Source organism: Haliaeetus albicilla, chromosome 4 (assembly GCF_947461875.1).
Source record: "Haliaeetus albicilla chromosome 4, bHalAlb1.1, whole genome shotgun sequence".
NCBI classification, from domain to species: domain Eukaryota; kingdom Metazoa; phylum Chordata; class Aves; order Accipitriformes; family Accipitridae; genus Haliaeetus; species Haliaeetus albicilla.
In genome coordinates, this window is record NC_091486.1 from 21,775,575 (window position 1) to 21,801,096 (window position 25,522).

The 25,522-nt window shown below is 35.3% G+C and overlaps 1 protein-coding gene across 1 annotated transcript in view; it reads right to left on the bottom strand.

Annotated features, from left to right (window-relative positions):
* Positions 1-25,522, bottom strand: part of LOC104317982 (sodium channel protein type 1 subunit alpha) — a 101,661-nt gene that overhangs the window by 23,643 nt on the left and 52,496 nt on the right. The window contains exons 10-21 of the mRNA XM_069781296.1: positions 25,160-25,366; positions 24,420-24,725; positions 23,317-23,697; positions 21,989-22,121; positions 20,904-21,142; positions 18,403-18,576; positions 17,406-17,762; positions 16,210-16,692; positions 12,623-12,740; positions 10,972-11,126; positions 8,095-8,268; positions 5,382-5,504 (exon numbers count right to left, since the gene is read on the bottom strand). Of these exons, the coding sequence (XP_069637397.1) occupies positions 5,382-5,504; positions 8,095-8,268; positions 10,972-11,126; positions 12,623-12,740; positions 16,210-16,692; positions 17,406-17,762; positions 18,403-18,576; positions 20,904-21,142; positions 21,989-22,121; positions 23,317-23,697; positions 24,420-24,725; positions 25,160-25,366 (2,850 nt within the window). The remainder of the gene's footprint in view (positions 1-5,381; positions 5,505-8,094; positions 8,269-10,971; positions 11,127-12,622; positions 12,741-16,209; positions 16,693-17,405; positions 17,763-18,402; positions 18,577-20,903; positions 21,143-21,988; positions 22,122-23,316; positions 23,698-24,419; positions 24,726-25,159; positions 25,367-25,522) is intronic.

Here is a 25,522-nt window from a genome sequence, read left to right on the forward strand (position 1 = left end):
CAAAGAAAGTAAAATACTTCCTTAAACACTTAACACACAAACTATTTCTATAACACTTTGTGCTGGAAAAATTTCATGCTATTGGGCGGTGAGTTTATATCTTGGCATGCTAGAACTGTTAGCAGGGAGGTTCAACCAGCTGATCTTAGGAGGTCCCTTCCTACCTCAATGATTCTGCAGTTCTGCCCTGGCTTTAATAAGAAAATATAACTTGGTTAAAGTAGTAACAGAAACCTTTCTTATTCATTTAACAGTCTATTAAAAGCAAGCTACACTGTTGAATTTAACAAAATAATGGAGTTCCCGGAGCAGCTTTGATTCTGTTTTTCACCAGAAATCAAGTATATCACAAAATACTTCTGAAGACAGTATAGAAGAAAAGACATAATTTAACATACTGTATGACAAAATACAATAATTTGCCAAGCAATAAATCACATGGCTGCATTTCTTTGAGAAGACCTGGTAAATATTGTTAAATACACACGAGCATGAAAACAGAGTAATTATTTGATGTGGGAACAATATCTTCGAAGTTCACCAGATGCAGTGAAAAAAAATAACTTCTTGCTCTTCCTGTTGCATAAATGAAACATTATTGACCTTTATGTGTTCTTTAACATTTTTAATTAAAATGCAAACTATATTGTGTATCTCATTCAAATTTCATTAAATTTTGATTCTAAGAGTAAGGTTTTTCTTCAAGATACAACAAACACATGTCCAGACAAAAATTTTATCAGTTTCAATTATATAAGAAACTCCTTCAAAAGTGCTCTTCTAATTGTAGAATTACAGTCTAAGAAAAATCTCAAAATACTGATATGTCCTGTATGATTTATGAACATTTATATAAAGAGTCTTCTTACATCGAAGTTTGTAATTTTTTTAATTGTCTTTCAGAGACATAACACTTCTAATACATTTTCCTTAAAACTCGAAGGTAATGAATAAGATCACAGTCCTCAAAAAATCCTTCAAAGTGCATAATCTTTTGATCAACACAATGTATTCCTCTGTATTTAAGAGAAACTTGCAGAAGATAGTGAACACACTTTCCTGAGAGTGAATACATAATTCTTAACTGTGAGATGAGATGCTAAATTTACAGTGAATGGTGTTTATGTTGATACATCATTTACACTGAAGCTATAAACCCCCCTGCACTAATGATACCCTCCTACAGTTGGTACTTGCAAGGGTTGTAGTCTAAAAGCTGGATTTTTCTAAGGATCTCATAATGAATGCAAATTTTGTATATCACTGACACGTCTCCTGCAGGACATTTCTAAACTCTAAGAAAAATGCTATAAAAACAATACTGTTATTGGCATTTTATAAAAATTACAAAAACTAGTTTCCAACGCAGGGCAAAGAAGTCTGAATTCAGATTCCAAGAAAGGATTATTTATGTTATACAATGTCTTGTGTTATCTATATACACTTTGAGTGGTTTACTTAATGTAATATATATTGGGGTTTAAAAATTATGCAAGAATTTAAACTGCAATTATATAAATATCTGTAGTTGTGACTATTCACATCGTAGTGTTTTGGTGTGTGCTTAATGTATTAAAAGTTCAAACCTTTCTACGGGATATTTTTGAATGTATGTAGCTATAAATTGAGTAACAGAGTAAAGCACAGATCTTTCCAAAACAATGTAAAAGCCAGATTCAAATTTTTAAAGAAAGCCATTTTTTTATCTCAGTTAAAAAAGCATCTAAAAATCTAAAAATAGCTGAGGTACCTTTGTCCTGCAAAAAGAACTCAGATCACTCTAAATAACGATACTGATTTTCTTAAAAGATTTCATGTTAATTCTGTAACATCAGAAATTTCAAAGGATTATTTCCAAAGATTTAAAGCAATTAAGAAGGGGGTGTAGGGTGCTACTACTACTACTGGGATTTTCAGATGAGATTGTCTCTCCTTCTAACCCTAAATACACAATGTAGTGATTAGTTACACTGCAGTCATTAAGGGTAGAAAAGGGGGAAATACTGTACCCATAATACAGATAAGGGGAGGAACCAGTGGTCCACCCCATCCAAGCTGAAGAAAGGTTATCCTATATGAAATAGAAATATATAGCCTGTTATTAGTTGTGAATCTGTAATGACAGACACTTGATGTTATGTTTTATAACTCAATCATATGAGAAAAGTTTCTTTCCTACTAATCAAGTTTAGAATACTCTTGAAAATGCCTCATTATCGTTTTCCTGGTAAGGGAATCTAAGGAAGAGCCACTGAATTTTAGAGGATATTTAAGACATCAAATACTCTAATTTAGTTTTACAAGTTATGAAATTGGACTGGAAATTTGAAATACAGTAAATGTTTAAAGCCATCAGCCAGAAATATGCATAAGGCATGCAAAACTGAAAGTGCAAGTGGATTTCAGATTGTTTGCTGCCTTCTACTATTTCTCTAATAAATAAATCAAGCACGGCATGACATGCTTTATTTTGTGAAATTAGACACAAATGCATGCTTTATTGTCACTTAATTCTCTAACTCAGCAAAGCAACATATACTCAGTATTCTACATTTACAAGTAGCATACCAATTCAGAACTAGCGCAAAAGCGTTATATTGCAAGTACTAAAAAGCTAAACAAAAAGCAATGGGTATATTCAAATCTCAGTTTGCAGATACTTCTGCTCAGTACATACACTGAGATGAGAATATAAACCCTAAGACAGAAATTTAAATTAAATTAAAGCAATTCTTTACTTTGCCTTCCAGCATCTGGGTGGAGTCGGTTTTGAGATTCACTATAGAAAATATTAAAATTTCTCAGAATTCAGTATACTAGCAGATATTTTAAATGCCTTTAATATGGCAAAATTCACTTTTGTGCTCAAGGCAAGCACAGGTTCTGGACCACTTGTCCCCTGTTTTGGTGCAACTGGTTCATATATCTTATATTCACTTTGGAAAGAGAATTTATCCCATTTATGAAACGGCATAATGACAAAATTAAGTTGTAACTACAGACTATAACTGTAGACTTATAAGAATATAACTTAAAAAGTGAAGTATGTTTCATATTTAGGGATAACAGAATAGTTATTAGTATTTACTGACTATGTAAAATGCTGTATTCTTCCAATTCACTGGAATGGTAAACTTATTTAAGAAAATGATTGTTTTAAAGTAGCTGAGAACTTAGCAGATTGTTTTACAGAATGATGCAGAGCTTTATACATCCAGGGACTTTTGTGGAATACATGCGATCTCTTACATTTTCAAGGCAAAATTTGCACAATTTTGAACATGGGGTTAAACATTGAAATTATAAATACATGTTGAATAAAAACTCAGCTTGTTTTGTCACAGCTCAGCATAGGTATAGGCAATATAAGAAAGCAAAGAGGGTTGATTTTACTTTCTGTTGGCAGATAAAAGAATCTGGTTTTATGGATTTTTATGAAATGAACTCAGTTTCTGAGAAGACTAATTTGACTATAGTCTTATTATGAGCTGGTCAATTATTTATTATTTGAACCTTTTTACTGTTCGTGAGTCATTCATAAAGTAACGCTACTATCTGTCAATGAGCTGTTGTGAATACTTGCCAAGTGCTTTGGAAAAACCATTTTCAGAAGTGCATGTAACTAATAGTAAAGATAAGGCCTATACAGTTGGCCAGTCAAATTAGCTAAGTGACTGGAATCAGGTACTTCATTGATTATCATTAATATTGGAGGACAGAGCTGAAACCTTTTTTGCTTTTCCAGGCCCTTCTGTGATTCCTACACAGTAAGTTGCTTGTGAATTATTCATGTTGTGTATCTGAAATTCTATCATATGATTGGGCTTCTGGCATAGTTTCATAGTTATTCAGTGAGAAATAAGGGAAAGCAGTAAATAGATTTGAAATAACAGGTACTTTTCTTTGAGCATGAATATCCTAAATCTTTTAAGTGGAAAATTTAGTAAGGCTATCATGTAAGGATACAGAAAAATTGAATAAAACCTTTGGCAATCAATTTTGACATTATCTTTCTAGAAACAATCTGTTTTTTCCAACGTCACCTAAAAAGCTGCATTTCTTGTCCCTGTGTAACTTCTATACTGGTCTCCAAGTCCTCCTGCAGCTGACCAGAACATTATTAAAAAAGTAAAGCTGACAACAATTTCTCAACATTTCTCCACACAAAACCACAGTTATCTGAATGTTCATGAACAGTAAGTACAAAGAAAGACAAAGAGAAAATGGCTAAATCAAATAGTCATTCCATACTTAAATGAAAATTTGTACATTCTGTAGTACTTGACCAGCTCTTACCCTGCTGAATATCAATTCATTAATTTCAAATGCTGAGAAAACTGTTAAAAGTCAATTTGCTACATGAAACTGAAATTTATTAATCTAGTAATCATTCATTAGCAATATTTTTTTCTGAAGCATTCTGAAGTAGAGATATGTAGCCTGATGAATACAATTTAAGGAACAGAATTCTAAGCCTCAATTTGACTTGATTAAACTTAGGTTTGTATCTAAAGGTTGTGCAGGCTATTACACTGGTTTATGATTGACTTGAAATTCATTAGCGCGTTGTTTCCTCTTATGTTTCCGTGAAGTAGCAATGACATGCATATAGAGTTAGTTTGTATTCAGTGGCTTTAAGGAACAGAAGGTATAAACAAATGAAAAAATAAGTTGAAATGCTTTCTTGAGTGAGATGAATAGTAAGCAGGGCCTCTAAGTTACTCAGAATAAGTAAAAAAGAACTTTCTATACATTGTATTGAATATTGAATAGAGATTTGTTGAAATAAGAAAGGTATTTACCTTACAAAAAGAATGATTTCATAGAGAAATCAAATAACTTGATTTGGTTTTAGTCAGCCAAACTCAGAAATAGATTTAAACCACTAGTGGGTATGAACATATCTCTAGTACCATCTAGTAAAATTCAATGGGGTTAGACCAAAGGTGGTTTATCAAATATAATGAAAAATGAAGGATTTCAACTAGTAACAGAAAATATCTTTATTAACTAATACTGAATTAGATTCCTGTATAAATATTGTGATATGTTTATCAGTAAAACATTAATAAAATCTTGCTACATTTTATTCATTATTAGGAGTCTGTTAAGAGAGTTCATAGTTGGTAATTTCAAAGCCTTATATAGAAAACTCCTGAGATTGGCTAGAAAGTAAAGTAACCTTAATGAATGTAACTTCTATGTGATACTGCGTATGGATTTAGGTGAATTGATGAAGCTTTTTGCTTATCTGTTAGTAAAAGATATGCAATAGATAAAAAGATAGTGCAGCCTTTCTGCATGGACTTGTCATTCCTTATTCTGCATGCATGGATTCTTTCTATGCATGCATAGGTTCAGATTCTGTCATGTTGTCTTACCCTCATGCCTTCAAATCGTGACAAGGCTCTTAGAGGTCTCAAAGCTCTTAGTGTCCTAAGGGACTTAATGGCACCAAGTTCAGAGTAACCCAATGCATTTGCTGTTAAGCTAACCAAAGAGACCTATATGAAAACAGGAAAGTAAAAATTATTATATTGTACATACTACTTTACATACCATAGATGTGAGATACAAGCTTCTTTAGAAGAATCTAATTTTGGACCACTTTCTTCAGGAATGGGAAGTCTTTTAAATAAAAAGAAATTAAAAAAAAAAAAGAAAGAAGTAATATGAAAGAAGAGTAGGATAGGTAAATAAACAAACAAAAATATCATAAGGTAACAATATCTGGAAATATTAATACTTCTGAATTTCATATTTTGCTAGTGATTTGAGGGCATTTAAAACCACAAAAGCAAATTAAATTAATCTTTCCTTTTTAGCTATTTAGGTATTGCTCTCACTTTTTCTTTGTTTTACAGTGCTGTTGGGATCAGTAATTATAGTTGATAATGCACATTTGATTGCCCACAACTGAAAGGGAAATGATTGAAGCCTGTTTTGAATTAACAGATAGGTCACAAAGCAACATTGCTCCTCCGGAAATTGGTAGAAAGAAATTCATTTTTCTATATTCAGTTACACTGACTAATCCATTTGCCTGACTGCTGAATTTATGTGCTTTACAGCCTGACATTAACCTGGATCATGCTGTTTCTTAACGACCTTATAAAAACAGTTCCACAGGTGGTAGAACTCCACAGGCCTTTATATATTCTATGTTCTCACACTACCTCAGTGAGAAATAACATATTCTCTATATTTGCTATGGCTCCTGTCCAAAATACCTTCTGTTTTTCTCCTGTTTCCCCTAAATGCTCCTTCATTATGCTGTTCTAATTCCTTTAACTATTTATTGGGCCAAAACTAGCATAATGGTCTCATGTACTCTTTCTTTATAAAGAACAATGCATCACGTAAAGAGAACTCTAGGGCAGTGCTCTTCATGAACCATATTTAAAAACAAGCATTATAAGTGAAATCTTTAGCTTTTGAAAATTAACAGCTTTTCTGTACTTGTCAATCCTGAGCTCTAGCAACACACAAAACTAGGTTCTTCTGAAGTCTGAATTTCTTCCTCCAGCACATTCATCATACTACTGAAAACTTTCAAGCTTTCAAGCTGCCATAATCTAAAGTGAAATTAAAGAAAATATCCAGGTGTAGAAATCCAGGATTCAATCATGAGCTTATTCAGACACTTGAATGTGTGATACCTTCACACAAAGACGTATTCAAATTTTCACATTCACAAGATGGCTGTTTGGGATATTATGATTTAAATGAGGTCAAATATTAGTGAAAATGAGTTTAGAAAAGGAACAGGTGCTTCTGCTTGCATGCTTCTTCAAGCTTTTTTGTTATAGGTGCCACTTAGGTACCCATTTTGAGAAGAATTTAGATACTAAAGGACTAATGTGTTTTCCAAAAAGAGGGTGCTTTCTTTGTACGAGTACTATGTTTGAACATGGTTATCTGTAGTTGCATATATGAAGCTGAATCCTAGATATATTTAGTCCATAATATAGAGCAATCTAAAAGGTTGCAGGCACCCATCACAAAACAAAACTGGAGAAAATGAACTGCTTTGATTAGCCCTTGTATGCTGGGAACACATTCAGAAACTGTTGAATTTTTAGCAATTCTTTGGGTCAATAACTGCTTATGAAGTTTACCTTTTACCTATTCAGTGTCTGTTTCTAAGTCATGGAAACCAGGACAAAATGTATCTTAATTTTAAAACGAGCTTGTTTAATATTTGTTTTTCCTATAAGTTTTACCAGAAAAGTCTATCTTAAAAATGTAGCTACTGGTTGTGGTTTCATAACTGTGTAAACCATAGTATTTTAGTTTCACACACACAACCTCATAGACTGCAGAAACAGTATGCATTTCTGCACTTTGGAGGTTTTCTCAAGGGGGTATACTTAGGACATTAATTCTTAAATTCTCCATAATTGTATCAATGCATCAAGAAATGGTCTCCCTCATTTCACAGCACAGCAGAGTTATAACTATGAGATAACCCTTGCAGGAAAGATTATTAAGCCTGATTTCAAACACAGCTGTGAAGACTGCAAGTTTAGTAATATTTATTGGACTTTAGTACTAAGTAAGCCATACCACCAACGCTACAGATACATCTTGCATTTCTTGTAAAACCCTAATTCAGCCATATGCTGACATTTGTGGACATGGTGTTAGTTTTCTTGCCAGAGGACTTTTAATTCAGGTGTGTGTCTGATGTCTGGTGGACCAGACACCCATCTAAATGCTGGATGTGACAGACCACAGCAGGAGGGAAGGTGGGTCTGAAGGTGGGAATGAGCAGCCAGGGGCAGAAAGGAGGACAGCATGACGTCTTTCAACAGCAGTGTTGGGATAAACCCTTTAACTGCTTGTGGGGCTACCATGTGAGGTTCTTCTGTTAGGAGGAGAACTTCCAGTCTTAACTCTGTGGTATAGGAAGGCAGTGTTGTAAGTATAAAGTGAAAGACAGAAACACGGATTTTTTTTTTTCCACCTACCTTACGTTTTAAATTGAAAAGTAAACTAGTTGGTATACATAGGTATTGTGGTTGTAGAGCAAGTAATTTAAAAAAAACAGGTAAAATAAATATAAAAGTAACACCTAGGAAATATACTACATACATCAACAATTAGGAAGTCCAGCCAGCACCAGGCATTAGTAAAGTATGTTTGATAGCCATAGGCCACCCACTTCAGCAGCATTTCCAGAATGAAGATATAAGTGAAGACCTTGTCAGCATATTCCAGCATGGTCTTGATAGTTTTACGCTGTTCAATATATATGTCTTCAAAAGCCTGTGAGTAAAAACATTCAAAGATATTTGTTGTTCCCTTTTGTTACGGCACATATTTCAGGTTGTAACAAAAAAAAAAAAAAAAAAAAAGGCAACGAAAAAAGGAAAGAATCCCTCTTCAATAAAAGGCATGGGATTGTCACTTTTATCTAACTTTTCCTTTTCTGCTAACTCACTATATACCTGTTTTTCCCCTATGGAACTATATTTTCCAGCTCACAGGAGGGAGAAGCAGATATTAGACAGCAACCACTCCACTGGTCATATTTATTTATTTGTTTGTTTGTTTGTTTGTTTGTTTATTGCAGATGGTGAATTATTCTTCTCAGATAATTTTCAGTACTCACAAATAGCGTTGATTCTGCACAGTGGTGTACCTCAACTGAATTCTACTGAGATCATTTGGTTTGTATGTAGGTAGATCCATTTTAAAAATCCAAGGCCGTAGCTGTAAAATTTTCAGTACAATGACAATACAATTGACCTTTTCTTTTTAAGTCCTGTTGCTTTTTGAAAACAAGTTCTTCCTTTTGTAAAAAAATATTTATCTAAATCAAATACCTGCTTTACTGTATTATTCACATTTTATGAGATACATAAGATTTCTGAGATGCTTGCAATGTTATTTACACCTTTCGTGTGTTTTCATTTTTAGACACTTGAAAAGACATGCAGCTTCTGCTTTTCAGAAATTCTTCCTGTCCTCCAAGATATTTTCCCTCTAATTGCTTTTAAATTTGAATTATGCTGCTATTTCTTATGGAGAGCAATTGATTTTATTGGATCGAAAGGACTGGAATGATCTGCTAGCTTGCAAAGATCTGGATATTTATTGATGCTAACATTCATTTTTACCCAGCCTGCTTTTGAATCACTTTACATCTGTCAGTTCAAATGATTAGCGTTTGTCTGTCAGTCACCAAATTAACATCTGTGTATCAGTAATTTTGGATACTTAGATCAAGCACTGCGGTACCTGCCACTCGTATGTCGTCACTGATGACTTTATCTCACACAACCGGGAAGAGCCAGCCCGTATCGTTTCCTTCTTATAGGTGGGAGCATGCCAGCGGCTACGCTAGCAGCGCTCTCGGCACCTAGAAGCGTGTCTGCTCCCTGGCTGAGCGCCCTGCGGCGGGGGGTTGCAGGCAGCCCGCAGCCTGCCTCCGCCTGCCGCGTGTCCTGCCTGCGGTGACAGTGAGACTGGTCTGGAGGGTGGTCTTGGGCTGAGCGGTGGGATACAGTACTGGCGGGTCCACGGAGACCTTTCCACCACCACAAAGGGAGCCGAAGGCAGAGCAGGGTCTCGCTTCGCCAGAGGCTTGGGCTAGTCCCTTGTCTCTGAAGCACTTTCGCAACATACATGTGCTGTGGATGACACACACCTCAGGCGCACAAGCGCAAGATGCTAACGCTGTGGGATCTCATCTCAAACTTGCTCTAAATACAATGATGGAAATTCACCTTGATCAGGTCTCTTGCTAGTACTTCTCCCTCACTTAAATTCTTGTCACTAAAGGTTTTCTCCTCTTGGTAGCAAGAGGCAAAATTCAATAGTGTAGACATGAGTCTTTGTTATTTTGAGGGTTTTAAATCACAGGGAACATGTCACATGGTGCTGAGTAAAGTTGCTTATGTGATGGTCGTGTTGACATTAGAACAAGCAAAAGCAGAATGATTCTTATTTAACCAAAACAAATGGTAAGCATAATCATAAACTGCTAACCATTAGCGGCATTTCAAGGTGTTGGAACTGGTCTGAAGAGTTTATAATACAATTTTGCAACACAATTTTTTTTTTGTGATGTAGGAACTTAAGTAATTTACCAAAGGGTAATTGCATCTACCAGGGTAGATGCAAGATATATTCTACGTTATTTCAGGGTATGTAGTTTGCCTAAGAAACTTCAGCTCAGTATGTATCCAGGCTTACCTTTATTTAACAGTTCATCTCCAATTTCTTTATTCTTTGTCATTATTTGTATTTGTGAAATAACATATCATTGGTATGTTTTGTTTCCTTTATTGTTATAGATTTATATTAGGGTTGGCTTCTTTTTATTCTGCCCTCACATACTTGTTAAACTTAAAGCAAGTTCATGTTTTTACGGATATCCCTTTAGTCTACATCAGTATGAGGCTGTAGAAGCTGAATTAGAAGCATAAATAATGAATTCTTATTCTTAGAATGGAATAATTATAAACACAGAGTGTTAATCTTTCTTGCTGTTCTAGCACATAACATTTATAAGAGTGTGTAAGACTCTGGCTCTTGCAAGGTATTGTGAGCTGTTTATGCCATTACCGTTACTTCCAAACTCTTCTTTTTTTCATCAGTGACAGTTCTTTTCCCTGAGTTACATGAGTAAACACCAGTAAAACTAGAGAGCAAACTCAAATAACAAAGTATGTTCTTTTCTTCCTATGTTGTCTCTCTCCCTGCTTCAGGCGTATCACTATCACTTTCAGCAAAGGAGTTAAGCTCTCTAACCAATTATGTCTGCTCTTTTTTCGACACATTTTTGAGAAGAGACTTTTTCTACCATTCTTTCAAAGGCCTGACTAAAATTTAGCCCTGTCATTTGAAAACATAGAATTGTGTGTTCTTTCCGGCAGAGAAAACTAAGTTAAAACAATGTCTGAAGAGCCAACTTTTAGGAAGTTATCTGACAACATTGTGACACTCTGTTCATCTTTTACTTACCAGAGCTCCACTACTGAGGAGAATCATAAAGACAATGAAAGTCTCAAACCAGTTGTGTTCGACAATCTTGAAGCAGGTTTTTCTAAGGTTCCACCACTGCTTTCCTCTCCCTTCTTCTATACTTACTTGACAGCACTTGAACCTTCGTACACAGCCTTTAAAACAGTGTATGTAATGGGGGAGAGATTTTGTTGGATTGCATTAATTTTGATTATGCATTCTGTTAATGATACAATCCTACCTTTCCAGAAGGTGTGCTATTTAGTAAAAACCCAATAGATTTACACCTAGATGACCCTCTTTTTCTTCAAAGCAAAAAAATTTAGCACTGAAACATCTGGAATTTAGAATTAAATGAACAACTAAGAAGAAAGTATTTCTCATTTATCAAGAACTAAGTGCTCAATACAGTGCACCCCATAAGATAAAAGTCCATGGAACATCCATGGAACATGAAGCCAAATTACAAAATACAAAGTATGAGTAAAAACATACAAACTCATCCAAATCTATAGTAGGTTTAGGTAGTAAGATATAGGCAAGTCTTATTAAATTGTACTTTCTTTTGTTTGGGATGCTAAATTCAGACAATGTTGCATTTATTGTATGAAAAATTCTAGGCCTCCTATTGAGTTCTGAGCTTTTCAGTCCCAGCTAACTTCTCTAACTTGTGCCCTTAATTTATTTAAGCTTTTATGATTTAGCTGCTGACTTGATTTTGTTTCTTCTTCCATTTGGGTAGAAAAATACTAGTAATTAATAATGGTATTTTCTTTGCCAAATCTGCCTGTCACAGTACTATTTCTTACTAGTTCAGTGTAAATTTCTAAACAAATGTCTGTTATCATGTCCAGAAATAACCCAACCCCAGCACTGACAGTAGCATTTTCCAAACTCTAAATCTAACTTTTGCTTACGGGTACCAAAAATGGCAGTTGTATCCTTACTTTACTGTTTTAAACCTATTCCTTTCCCCACTTCCTTCACATGCACACATCCCTAAAGTGTCTCACAAGAAAATGCCTTTGCAAATAAAGTTTATGACCAGATTCTTGTTTTATTGAGTTGTGTAAAAGGGCCAATAGAAGGAAGCATGAAAGATGAATGAGTTCACCAGGTGAGACTGTTCTTGCCCCAGGTGGCACACAGAGGCTCTTCCTTCTCTTTTTGCCAATTTGTAGAAGGTTCTTTTAGTGTTTTGCACAAGACCATCCAGGTGCAGTTTTTATTTACTGTTCAACAGCTGTTTCAGTAATGTATACTTTATAAAGCACTTTGATAGATATCTATGAAGAGTGCTATAAAACTAGTGTGTTCTTTTATTATCTAAGAGACTGTAACTAAACTCAGAAAGTATAGTAGTTCATAATAAAATAAAATTTCCGGTAGTATATTTTTCTTATTTTAAAAGTAATGATAAATTTCTGATAAAATGTTTTCTTAATCGTTTACCTGGTATATAGTACAATTGCGGTATCAGTATCCATATGGTAAATTATGGTCTAAAAGTACTACTGCTAATAATCATATTTAAACATTAACGAAAGAGTAATTCAATACACAAATATTAATACTTAGTTTAAATAGATAACTATTCCATATTTAATGAATAAGTATTATTAGTAAGTATTATAATTTTTGTTCCAAACACCTTCTGTGAAGCAGGCTTCTGGCTCCTGGGCTTCTTCAGGTTCAGCTTCTGGTTGTTCTTCTGCAGGAAGTCCAATATCAACGGTGCTACCTTCGGATGAACTAGACGAATTTAACTTCTGTAAAGGGAAAAAAAAAGCATCACAAATGCACAGTAAATATTTTTAAGGCAAATATTAGTTGTGTTCAGAATAAGTAAAGAATTCTGCTATGTTTTTGAATGTTCTAGTATTCAACATAAGTAAATTGCTGATAAACGTATATGGAATTTGTACAACCGTTGGTTTTCCTTCTGCATTGTATGGATCCATTAAATAGAAGGTGTATCAGTGATAGATAAGGCTTTAAACAAAATTATGCTTTAAACTGAAAAATATGAGTGATGATGCTAAGCCTGCAAAGATTTATGACCACAACTACCCATAAGTGCAAAGATCTCTTGTCCTACATAGAAATAATGAAGCTTAAATATGTATCCAGGAATCTGTAGCGTCTACTGAAAAGCAGGTAAGAGCCTAAATATAACTATATAAATGAGGTGGGAGCTCAGAGGAATGAGGGGAAAAAAAGCATAAAGCAAAAAGATCAGCAGAGGATACACTTTAGAGGTCTGCAAGTCCAGATTAAAACTGCTGGAAGTCTAGCTCAGAGTGAGGGAGAAGCTGCATACAACAAGGCTGAAGTAGCTTAAGGGTGGCCCATAAAACATCAGGTTGTGTTTTATAACCTAATTACATTTTCAATAACACAATGAGCGTACAGAGAGAGAAACCAAATTTTTAAAAACTGAATGCACTTAAACTAATCCTCATCCTAAAAATTCTAAAAGTGTTGTAACGTGCAGCTGGACACCAGTTGCAATCTAGCTGGTCGGTATCATGGCTAAGATTGGGTAAAAATTGTGAAGGAAACATATTTAAGGATGTAGAGGTAAACAAAATAACGGAATAAATGCAATACAGCTTCATCAATGCTAGGTTGCAGCAGGCTTTTTGATATTGAGGACAAAAAAGTGCCCAAACCCTAACAACAGAGCTCTTACTAAAGAAGCAGCCAGTCCATTTTTCAGTAACAATTCCAAGACTCACTGATATTGAGTTGCATGGTGCTTAATAAAATTGTAATATTTAAAGTAGCCAGGTTTTAGTTAATTTCATCTTGTGGTGACTACAGAGATTGGAAGAACAATGTTGCAACTTTATTAGGAAAACGGGTTGATGTATCCAGTTTCGGGCTCTGTCATTGTCACAAGAACCAATTTATAGAGGTTTTTTTCCAAATTACATGACAGAGTTGCCTGTCTGATATTTTTACAAAAATACCGTATACTTCTAGTAATCCAATTTTCACAAATCATCCTTTGCAGTATGGTTTACCACTTTTCAAAACAATTCTGCAAATACTTTTCAAAACATTTCCAAAGCTTTTTTGTTTTTGAGAAAAAAATTTTCATTTTATTTCTATTTTCCTCTAAGAAGCAGGTTTTCTGTAATATTAGTCAGCTACTTTTTGCACACTAAAATTAATCTATTTGAAATTAATTTATAATTTTAAGATTATTAATTTGTTAATTTGCTAAAGGAGAAAAGAGTACCCAGCTGAAAACCAAACCAAACCAAACCAACCAACCAACCAAAACCCCCACAGAAACCCACTGCTTTTAGAGCTGACCCAACCAGCAAAAAAGGATCCTGGACAGCACTGTAAAACTCCAGGAATGGTGCTGAAAAACTCAACATGGTCTGAAGCCAGCTGGAACTCACCTGTTAGTGCCTTCTGGCCTGAGAAGTAGGGGATCCATACAGTCTTTTCTAAGTGGGCTCGCGTCAAAAAACTCAGCTAATTCAAAGGTTCTGCTTTTCTAGTGTTTATCATTTCTTTTCTACAGTCCCATTATACTAGCAGTCAATATAAAATAAGGTGGTAGACTCAGATCCAAAACAGCACTGCTGGATGGATTTCCCACTGAAAACTATGTGACAGAGCTGCTGGAGGAAGGCCCAAGTGTCATACTACTTTCTCAATGGGATAAAAGGTAACCCTGGTCCTACAGGTAGCAGCACAGTTACAGAAAGCTTTCCTAAACTGAATCTATTCCCCATTGGTCTGTCGTAAACCGGCTTGTGTCACTCCATTTGACTGCCTGCTCTATGATGGGTTAGAAGACTGGACTGCACTGGCCAGCATTAAGGTAGTTGTGGGGAGAGTAGATGACCAGTGGTTGTTATTCTCCAATGGGTCTTTGTTTAAATGTTGTTTTATTTAGAAATTCTTCCAGCTGGGGCAAGTTCATAATGTGCTCAAATACATTCTTATAACCTCTACTGTGGCAGTGGTTCAGAAGCTTGAGTCAAAGCCAAATTTTTGGCTAGTATTTAGCAGGAAAAGAAATGTTAATGCTCCAGGTATCAACTGGGAAATGGGAACAATAGTGTCTCTGAAATACGTTGCCATGGGGAGAGGCTGCTTTGTACAGGTCTCCTTTCCCGGGGGAGGATCCAAAGATTGCGCTTAGCTTAACACTGGGTTTTTGTTAAGAACACCAGAAGGCTTATGCGCACTGAAGTGGCAGCAGTACAGAATTCTGCTAGCCTAAAATCAGGTGTCTGAAGTATTGTTAGCAATACAGCAGTGGGGGGGAAGATGAGCTATCCCACAAAGAAACTGGATTGCTACCAGAATGCAAACTAGCTAGTTTAAGGTTGAGGTTCCTCAAGCCAGAAAATTAATTTTTTTGAGTGTCTGGAAAGATAATTTTCTGATTTGACTAAAATGTCAACAAGCTAAGTCACTGAGGGTGTAGTTGTTTTGCAAATTATGTTATCAAATCGATGTAAATTATCTTGTTAGAATAGCCACAGACAAAAAGTCATGTAAAGGAACAGTTATAGCCTTAATGTGTTTTTTAAAAATACCGTTCTCAACAAGGCCCTATATCTATAGCCTGCTTTGGCATTCCCTAACAACATGAGATATTTTTGTCTGTTGATACTACTTTTCAGTTTTAACAACTAAATGAATTTGAAGTATATAGAAGCGTCTATGGTTAAAACTTCTTTTTATGGGACTCTAGGTCTAGAAGAGCTGACAGTTTTAAAATCTAAAAGAATTGCAGTGTCTAAAGGAAATACATAAACTATCTCTGTGTTTTCTGGTTTATACCCACTCACAAAAAAAATCCCACAGAGGGAGAGTTTTTGAGTGGCAGAGAGATGAGGTATGGCACTCCTCATGGGACCCTTGTTACAGGAGGCAAACAAAAGTTTCTGGTGAAATAAGGCTGTGGCTAGGGCACTGCCCTACTTTACCAGTTGTTGCAACTACCATATGGACCGTAAACAGTTCTTATGGGTTAGTTTGGTCTCCCATTGCCTGACCTCTTATCTCCTCTTGGAGACTGTAATTTTTAACCCTTTCTCACACTTTTGTTCATCAAGAATTAAACCCTCCTTTATACACTCATTTATGCCCATGTACAAAGAAATGTCAAAATAACAAATGATCAAGAACTGAATACTCTGGCTTATGCTGAAAAAAAACAAAAAATACTCAAAAAATCAGAGAGAAATGCACAAAATATCTAAATACCTCTTTGCTTTCTTCCAGGTCTGATTCACTACTAAATTCCTCTGTGTTTAGATTTTCAAAGTCGGATTCACCCACAGCAATGGGCACTGTCACAGTGAGGCTTGGGTTGTTTATGAATGACATGTAATCACTTTCATCAATTATGTATTTTTCCACACTGCTGCCTGTGCCTATGCCACTAGTTGTTCCATTTGCATCTTTAATATAGTCATGGTCCTTGCTTAGTTCCACAGTTGTATGGTTAGAAATACAGCTATTTTTGTTGTTCAGATCTTCAAGTGGTTTGATTTCATCTAAAGCTTTTTGTTTTTTAACAAAAGCTTTTTGGATGAATTCGCGTGCTTTTCTCTTCACATAATCTATGCCCTTCTGCATTCTTGCTACAGCAATTTGGAGATTATTCATTTCATTGTCATCATCTGTCACAGCAAGGTTGTCTGCACTAAATGAGCTCAAGAGCAAGGCCAAAAATAGGTTCAGTACCTGCAGAAAGATAAAAAAAGGATGTTCTAGACTTTCTTTATCCCGACAAAGAACATTTCTTTTATTAAAAATTGTCATATTAGTGACATTGAAGACTGAAATCCTGATAATTCACCATAACCAAAGAAAAGCACCCTCAAAACTTTTTCTCCTCTCCATAAAAAAACTGACCTTTTAAAATTTTGTTTAGGTCCTGTTCACTATTCCAAAATATTCCTACACCTGACTAATATCTGTAAATATGTCTTTAAATCCCCACAGTATATAAATATTTTGGTGCGAAATCTTATAATCTAAAAATGGAGATAACAGATTTGCTGTTCAGCATCATTAAAAAGTTTAATTTATCCCATCACACAGCAGAAATTAGATTATTTAGGTGACTAATCATACAGGATAAATAATAAAAAAATCCACAGCAAATGGTTTATAAAGAGCCCATAAACTAAAATTATTTGAAGCATAAAATATTTACAAAGAGCCAAAAGACAAATTAAGAATGTGACTAAGTGCTCACTCTAACATTCTTAGGATTTTGATATTGCAGGATACTTTGTTCTCAATCCAAAAAAGCTCTTAAGCTTAACTTGAAGCATCGCTTGAAACCACCTGCGTAAGTGCTTTGTTGAAGCAGAGCCAGAGCACTTAGTTCACTTCAGGATTGAGCCCACTCTATTGCCAAATAATTTTTTGCTAACGCTTTGATTACATACCACTAGGTTTCCAATCACCATGACCATCATGAAGACAGTAAGGCACATGGCTTGGCCAGCAACCTCCATGCAGTCCCACATCGTTTCTATCCATTCTCCACACAACACCCGAAATACAATCAAAAAAGAGTGGAAAAAATCTTGCATGTGCCAGCGTGGAAGTTCACAGTCACTTGCGATTTTGCAGACACATTCCTTGTAGTTCTTCCCAAACAACTGCATCCCAACCACAGCGAAAATGAACACAATGATGGCCAGCACCAGGGTCAGATTTCCCAGAGCTCCCACAGAGTTACCAATAATTTTTATCAGCATATTTAGTGTTGGCCAAGATTTTGCCAATTTGAAAACACGTAACTGGAAGAAAAGAAAAATGTTGTTAGGACAACCAGCAAGAAAGACATAAAGATATTTTAAAGTTAATTTGTGGAAGGGTATTACTGCAAAATATGCCCTGAGTATGACTGTTCAGAAGGTATCCTCTTGTCTAAAAGCATGAAAATGGAAGGTTCAGTCAACAAAATTTTGTGAAGTTAGAGCTTGATGTCCTAAAAGCATAGTTTTTACTGAAGGCCAAAGAAGCTACCAGTCATATTAGAGGGAATTTAAAATCTAGGATTCATCTGTTAAAATCATCTGGGCCACTTTTCTACTAGTATTTGCAGAGCAGATCTATTCCCAGGATGCCAATCAGAGCACAATACATCTGGTGAGTTGATTTGTTTCTGCATAGCAGGATATTTAAAGTGTGTATATACAATAAATACATGGAAATAGGCCCAAGGCACCCACTGCTATCTATTTATCTTGATCTCTGTCAATTCCCGTTGAAGACAGTAACATACCACAAGTAATAAGGGTTTGTACTAATGAAAGAGACATCAGGATCAGTATCATGGCAAACATCAAGCAAACTTTTAAGGCAAAAAATTACATTATTTTAATGAAGTCCTATTGCAAAATCAGTGCAATTGATGTATATTTACTGTATATTTACCAATCTGAATGATCGAAGAACTGAGAGTCCTTCCACATCTGCAAGACCAAGCTCAACCAAGCTAAGGGTTACAATAAAACCATCAAAAATATTCCACCCTTCCTGGAAATAATAGTAAGGATCCATTGCAATTATCTTGAGAAACATTTCTGCTGTGAAGATTCCAGTGAAGACCTGAATTCAAAATGCAGTTTGTTATTTCATTGTGAAATGCAATATTACAGATTTAGCTGTTTTCTAGGTTTTTAATCCAAGCTACGTACCTGCAATATCTTATCCAAAACTGATACTTAAAAATAGTTCAGTGTACTGTAGTGATTTATTATGCCCACCTTCCCTTAACAAGTACCATACAAACCAAGTAATTTTTTCAATTAATTAAATTTTATACTAATCAAGTTACATAAATTTCTGTTTTATAACATTTATCATCCAATTTCAACTCTATGAGGATATGGACTTTCTCATGTACTGTGCAGACAATATCCCAGATTTGATTTTCACAACATAAACCAGAATGCTTTCCAAGAAATTACATGGTATAACATCTTTCTTGGTATACTAATTACAGTATGCAGCAGCATGAATGAGGCCAAATCTAAGACTCCAGAGGGGCAGCTCGTTTGCTGGTATAACCTGCTGTAATCCCATTCAGTTCAACAGAGATGCAATTATTTATACTGTATGGGAAGCAACTGAGATACAACAATGTGCTAAAGCTGAGGAACTTCTCCCTGGGTGTTGACAGTAAGTTCAGTGAAGTTGATTGGCTCAATCACTTTGATGACAGGAATGAAAGAGCATTTAAGAATGCATTTTAAACATGATATTGCTGGTAATGGTTTCTTATCATGGGATGCTATGCTGAACGGAGTAGGAATCATATTTAGGAGCCACCAAGGTAGTGACCCTGAGTAGGTTTGAGAGAAGTCTTAGAAGAATTTCCTGTAGGATAGAGATGTACTAAAGCCACCATTAAAGGCTGCCTGAGCCCTGGTCTGAAATGCTTTCTTTTTTTGGTTTTGATAACCCATTTTCAAGCAAGCTGAACAGAAAATGGGACAGCTAAAGAGAATAATCTGACTTGCTCTGCCTAGGAACACCAATGCTCAAGATGATAGATTTTATTACAGTCTTTAAATACATTCCAGATACAAACATTGGAGAGGGAAAGGTTACTATTTTTTAAGCTACAGGATTGGAACCACTGAGGAAGCAGTAGGAATGAATAAATACAGGCTGAAATGCTGACTTAGGTTCCTAGCGATCAGGACAGTAAGGTTCTCAAGGAGCTTTAAAGTGGAACTCCTGGAGCAGGTGAACCCTGAGAGCCTCTGTATTGCAGAAGGGGTTTATGTCAGGGAGCCTAAGACTGGAAGACCATGGTGCTTATAGACAGGTTGTCTTGCACTCCCTTTGTAGCCAAATGGACACCAAGACTTATATGGCGTTTTCTTGGTTGAAAAACAAAGCTATAAAATGCTACAATACAGGATTTTACATTTTACTAGGAAACTCAGATTCAGAGTTTCCCTTATTTTAAGTATATGAAAACCAGCTATGTGTTTATCTATTAATTCTTCCTTCTAAATCCTGTAGTTAGTTACATGATCTGAGGCATTTTTTTCCTCATTACAAAACAAGGATTATTAAAATTCCCATTATAAGGAATCAATTCTTAAAATAAGAGACAAAATAGGACTGCAGCTGCAGATACTTCTATGTGATCAAACCTGTCAGTTCAAAAGCATCAGAGCTACAACAAATTAACTCCTGAATTCTTTAATAATTTATCTTTTTGAAGTAGAAGGGAGAAAATATAGTTGACAACATGAGGAAAAGATATCTTACTAATTATCTGATGATAAAAAAATATAAAAAACTGTAAGAGGAAAAAGTACTGCAGGATATTTTTCATAGTTTTACATAAATCATATAAAGAAAACAATCCACATATCCACGTAAAAAGTCTTTTACAGAAGAAAATTCTAGAATTGCTTTTTAATGTTGGGGGGGGGTTGGTTTTGTTTTTGGGGGTTTTTTTTTAGCTATTGTAAACCTATCCTGAGGAAACAGCAATTAAAAAGACATTCATAATTTAAAGATTTGTATTGTATTGATCGAAAAAGTAACACTACGTTTATTTGCATAGTATCTTTTTCATGGAAGTAATGCATTCCCTGGTTTAGTAGTTAGGCAAATCAACTTCTGTTTAAGATGGACTTTACTTAATGCAGCATTGGTGTCATTTTTTAAAATTTTTAATTTGGCTTTGCAGAACACTGCAATGTATTGATTTTACAGTATCCTAAGTTACATGAGCCAGGGATGATAGTGAAATTTCCAAAAATGTTCTCATAGTCATATCTGGAGGCCAATAAATGTCCAATAAATCTACTTTCTAAAGAGTAAAAAGAAAAAAAGCTAATAAAACTCTTTCCTTCAGTTATTTCAGACATAATTCCTTCCAAATCATGAACAGAAAACCACAACCTACTTACCAGATTTCCAACTGAAAGTACGTTATTGAATTCATCGGTCATCGGATAATGTTCCATAGCCATGAAGAGTGTATTTAAAACAATGCAAATTGTAATAGCCAGGTCAACAAATGGGTCCATTACGACTAAGTTGACGATATGTTTTATTTTTAACCAATGCGGACTGCAGTCCCAGATCAAGAAAATATTTGCAAATTTATACCAACATGGTGGGCATTTCTGTCTTGATTCTTCAAGTTCTGTAGGAAAAGAAAGTTCATACAGGTAACTATGTAATTCCTCTAACATTCCTCAATCCTATATGAATTGTACCAGTCAAGTTGTCAACCTGTACTGGTACCGATTAACCTCCTATAAGCCCTTTTTTACAGGGCTTTTCAAGAAAGTCTTTGAAAAGTGCTATCAAATGTATTTATTTTCTTCAAAGCTTATCTATCAAGCACAACTTCTTTGTATTCCAATCACTATGCTGATCAGTATCAATTTAGGCATCGATTTGTTTTATGTATTTAATTGTTCCTTGATTACACTTCAACCTGTTCCTCCCACTTACTGTTCAATTATGTAAATATTTTTATTTTGAAATTTGTGGTGTTTAGGTAAAAATTTTCAATACAATTTTCATTCCTAGTTCAAGAAAAAAACATTTTTATCACCTTGAATAGCACTTCTTTAAAGAGTAACTGAATAAATATAAGTGCTAAAAATACGTACATATTTTAAACAATATTTGAAAAATGTTCAGTGGCCTTCTTGTGTGCAATAATATATTTTTAATTACTGTGCATAAGCATCCACTCAGTTATGACCATCAAACATAATTCTGTAGTTCTGATGACTACAGGAGGTAGGTGGTGGCAAAACAATGAGAAAGAAATGCTTACATATGTAATAACTTTAATGCTTACTTATGTAATAACCTTAATGAATAAAGAACTTTAGGTTTCCTGATAAATATGTGTCTGTCTGTGGGATTGCATCTGTCAGTTAGGCTAGTTTAGATCAGTTTTTAAATTTCAACTCAATTTTTCCAAAGTCCATTGGAAAAAACAGGTATTAAATATTAAGCTATGCATAGCACATACCTTCCACAGTGTTTGTGAGGATACTAGCAATACTCATCGCTCTTTCCCTTAAAGCTGGATCTTCCAGGAAGTCCATAGAAACGTGAAAAGAGCTTGATATTCTCTTTCTCATTTCTGTTTCTGTAGTGGTGCCCTATACAGAGAACAATAAAAGGTGAGACCATTTTGGAGAAATGAGATAAGCAAATACTATATAGAACCCTGTTATTAATGTCTTCGCTTGGATACGTGCTTCGTGCACTTCAATTATTACCATGTCAGACTTTTCTTACTTTTTAGTATCTTTCAAATAATTTTTAAAAGGAATGAGGCAATAGTTACCTACTGTTCAAGACTGAGAGAGTTCATTTACCTAACTTTCACAGTTCTTTTCTTCAAGCTATGAAAAATGATTTAAATAAATGGAAAAGGATTGAGTTCAAAATATTGTATTAAATTTTTGCAAACAGTAATTTTTTTCCTTGCTCCTGCTGACAGAATATTCTGGGTTTTGTAACATAATAGTCTTTTCCCCTAGGCAAACTCTAGCTAAAGTAAGAAAAGTCTGACTTCCTCATGCTTCCTCATGCTAATATTTTTTTAGTAATGTGAGTAGACAACTTTGAACTAAGCAAGAAATTTTTTTGAGATGTCTTCTCTTACCTTGTATAGGGTAAGAGAATGGCAGCAATATGTGCTGCACGTATGTTCATACAGACATTTGTATTTTTGGAAGTATGTATTGAAATGTGATCTTCCAATGAACCGTTTGTTATCTACACTACAGAACTGCACCAGCAACGGATGGAAGAATATATAGGAATGAGAAGTGAAAGAGAATAAAGAATTGACAACTTCCTTACATTTTCAACAGGGCTGATAAGGAAGAATGTTATCAAAATTAGCGAATAATGCTAATTTTGATAAAGTGATAATAGCAGCATCATATTGACTGCAGTTATATTATAACGTTTTTTATACTATTTTCAATTGCATAGTAACTATGATTTTGCAGACCATAGACAGATAGACCTTTAGATCAGCAAACATAAAGTATAGCACAGTAATATAGAAAAGCATAGTGCTTTTATGAATGTGTAAGTAAGTTAATATTTTATTACTTGGAAACTGCGAATTGCATTTGTTAGCTATGAGAGTATTTGTAAGTAAATGCTTAGGTTGCAAACCTATCATCTTAGCTGTTTTATTTTTTAAAGATTTTACAAGATGCAGGAGCATTCACAGCTTGACCAACCAGGAAGCATTGGCAAGGGTTCCATTCTGTAGAAAACACTGGCTGGTGCAGTAAGAAAAGGCCACCATGCCTAAGCTATTTAAAACTTTCTTACATTGTCATCAGTAGGTGGTTTATCTATTATCACCTCTGGCAGAAGCTGTCCAACAGGCGATGTAGGAACTGATGGTCCACCGACCAGGGAAACCACCCCATTGCAATCCACAGTGCTGTGCATCTTCCCATTCACTGGAAACACGGCCAGCATCCTGGATGACCTACTGGCCTGACTAATGTTACTGTTGCGCCGTTCACCATGTCTGCGCGGCACAAAGAGAGAATCTCTTCTGCTGTCGTTGTCTTCAAAAGTGCTGTGCTCATCATCGGCAAAGTCATTTTCTGATCCTATATCCTTTGCTCGACCTCTGAAGCTGAAAAGGCTTGTTCTGCTGTTGCGCCTTGGGGAAAACAGGGAGCCGCGAATGCTCAGCAAAGACTGCAGGCAAACAAAATTTGTGATTATTAGCTGAAACCTTCAAAGTTAGCGTTGTTATTAGGATAGCGTAGGCAGTTTTTTTCTTAAATGAGAGTAACCATTTTTCCCAGAAGCTAAATGCTGCTGTGAAATTTTTGCGTGTATTTCATTATATGTGTATTTTGCAGATAGAAATACCACTGTTCATGGATTCTTAAACAAAACCAATTTTGAGCACTCCTTTCTCCCAATGTCAGCTAGAGCTGCTGAGTAGAATAGTTGCACAATACCCATCAAGAAAAAAAAGGGAGTCTATACAGGCACATTCTTTCATGTATGCAGCATCCTGCACATATTGAACCAGCCTCCAAACATCATTGAAGCAGGAGGAAAATATGAGGCTATCATAATGGAAAAATACCGTAGCACTTTAATAAGTCTAGGTAATATATAATCACTCTACCCTCCCCCCAAAATCCATCAGAGAATATTTTAATATGATTTTTAAACAACCCTATTACAAGACTAGAGATATGAGGTTACATTTAATTCTCCGTGTTATTTTACAAGACAATCTAGCAGCTACAGCATTTTCTCTCAAGCACTAGCAACAATAATAAAGTGTAATGAAAATCTCAGTGTTTCCTTTCTTTAGGCAGTAGGGTCATATTACAGTACATAGGTTGTAACAGCCAATGATGCTTTAAATGTATGCTTCTACTAAAAATAACTATATGCAATACCTGATGTGGAGAAGAATACTTCTTTTCATATGTCAGCCTATTGCCTTCAATAGATAATCGGAAACCTTTCCTTCTGATGCTGTCTTCTGATTCAGACTTGTGAAATTCATCTTCATCTTTTTCCTCTCCTCCAGACTGTTCTTTCTGTTTTCGTTTTTTCCTTCTGTTTCTCCTCTCTTTTGCACTCTTTGAGCTCAATTTTGATGCCTCTGAGGAACTTTCTGAGAGCCCTCCTGCTTCTCCCCCAGCGCTGGGCTCCCTGGACTCTGCGGATGCTGTTACTGCTGCTGCTGCCACCGCTGCTGCCTGCCATGTTACAGAATGAATTTGTGTCACTGAGCAAACCATGGCATCATGTTTTTTCTAAATTTACTTATACAGATTTTCTAGTCCGAACTGGATCTTAACACTTTTCATAGGATATCCTTTCCCTAATTTTTTCTAATATTTATCACTCAATGGACTCAAGATATATGTTGGTCATAGCCTTCTTCCATCTTTCATGAGTAGTTTTTAAATGCAGAAGCCTAACAGACTGTATTTTTGACACTAGACTAAGAAAAACATAATGAATCATGTATACCTAGTTTTGAATATTCTTTCTTGATTATGGCTGGCTCATTCACAGTACAATGTCTTTAGTGCAGAATAGAGTATCTCTAAGCTAGTTCTGTTGTTGAAAGCCCAACAGGGTAAAATTATTTCCATACACTTCTGCATTACTACACCATAAATTATACCTGAGCTGCTTCTTGTTGCTTCTTCAGTTGTTCCAGCATCTGTTGAAATTCTGCTTCTTTCTGCTCTGCTTCTTCCATGGTTGCTTGATTCTGTTCTTCATAGGCCATGGCGACCACAGCCAGGATCAAGTTGATCAGATAGAAAGAGCCCAGAAAAATCACCAGAACAAAAAATATCATGTATGTTTTCCCAGCAGCCCGCAGTGTCTGGAAATAAGAATACATTTATAAGCAAGAATAGGTATACAAAAATCTCTGGTTTTCATATAGTAAATATTAAGATATTATAAGAAAATTGATTCTAGGCCTCTTGCATTATTGGTACAAACATATTTAGTCTATTTTGCATTAAAAAATTCTCAC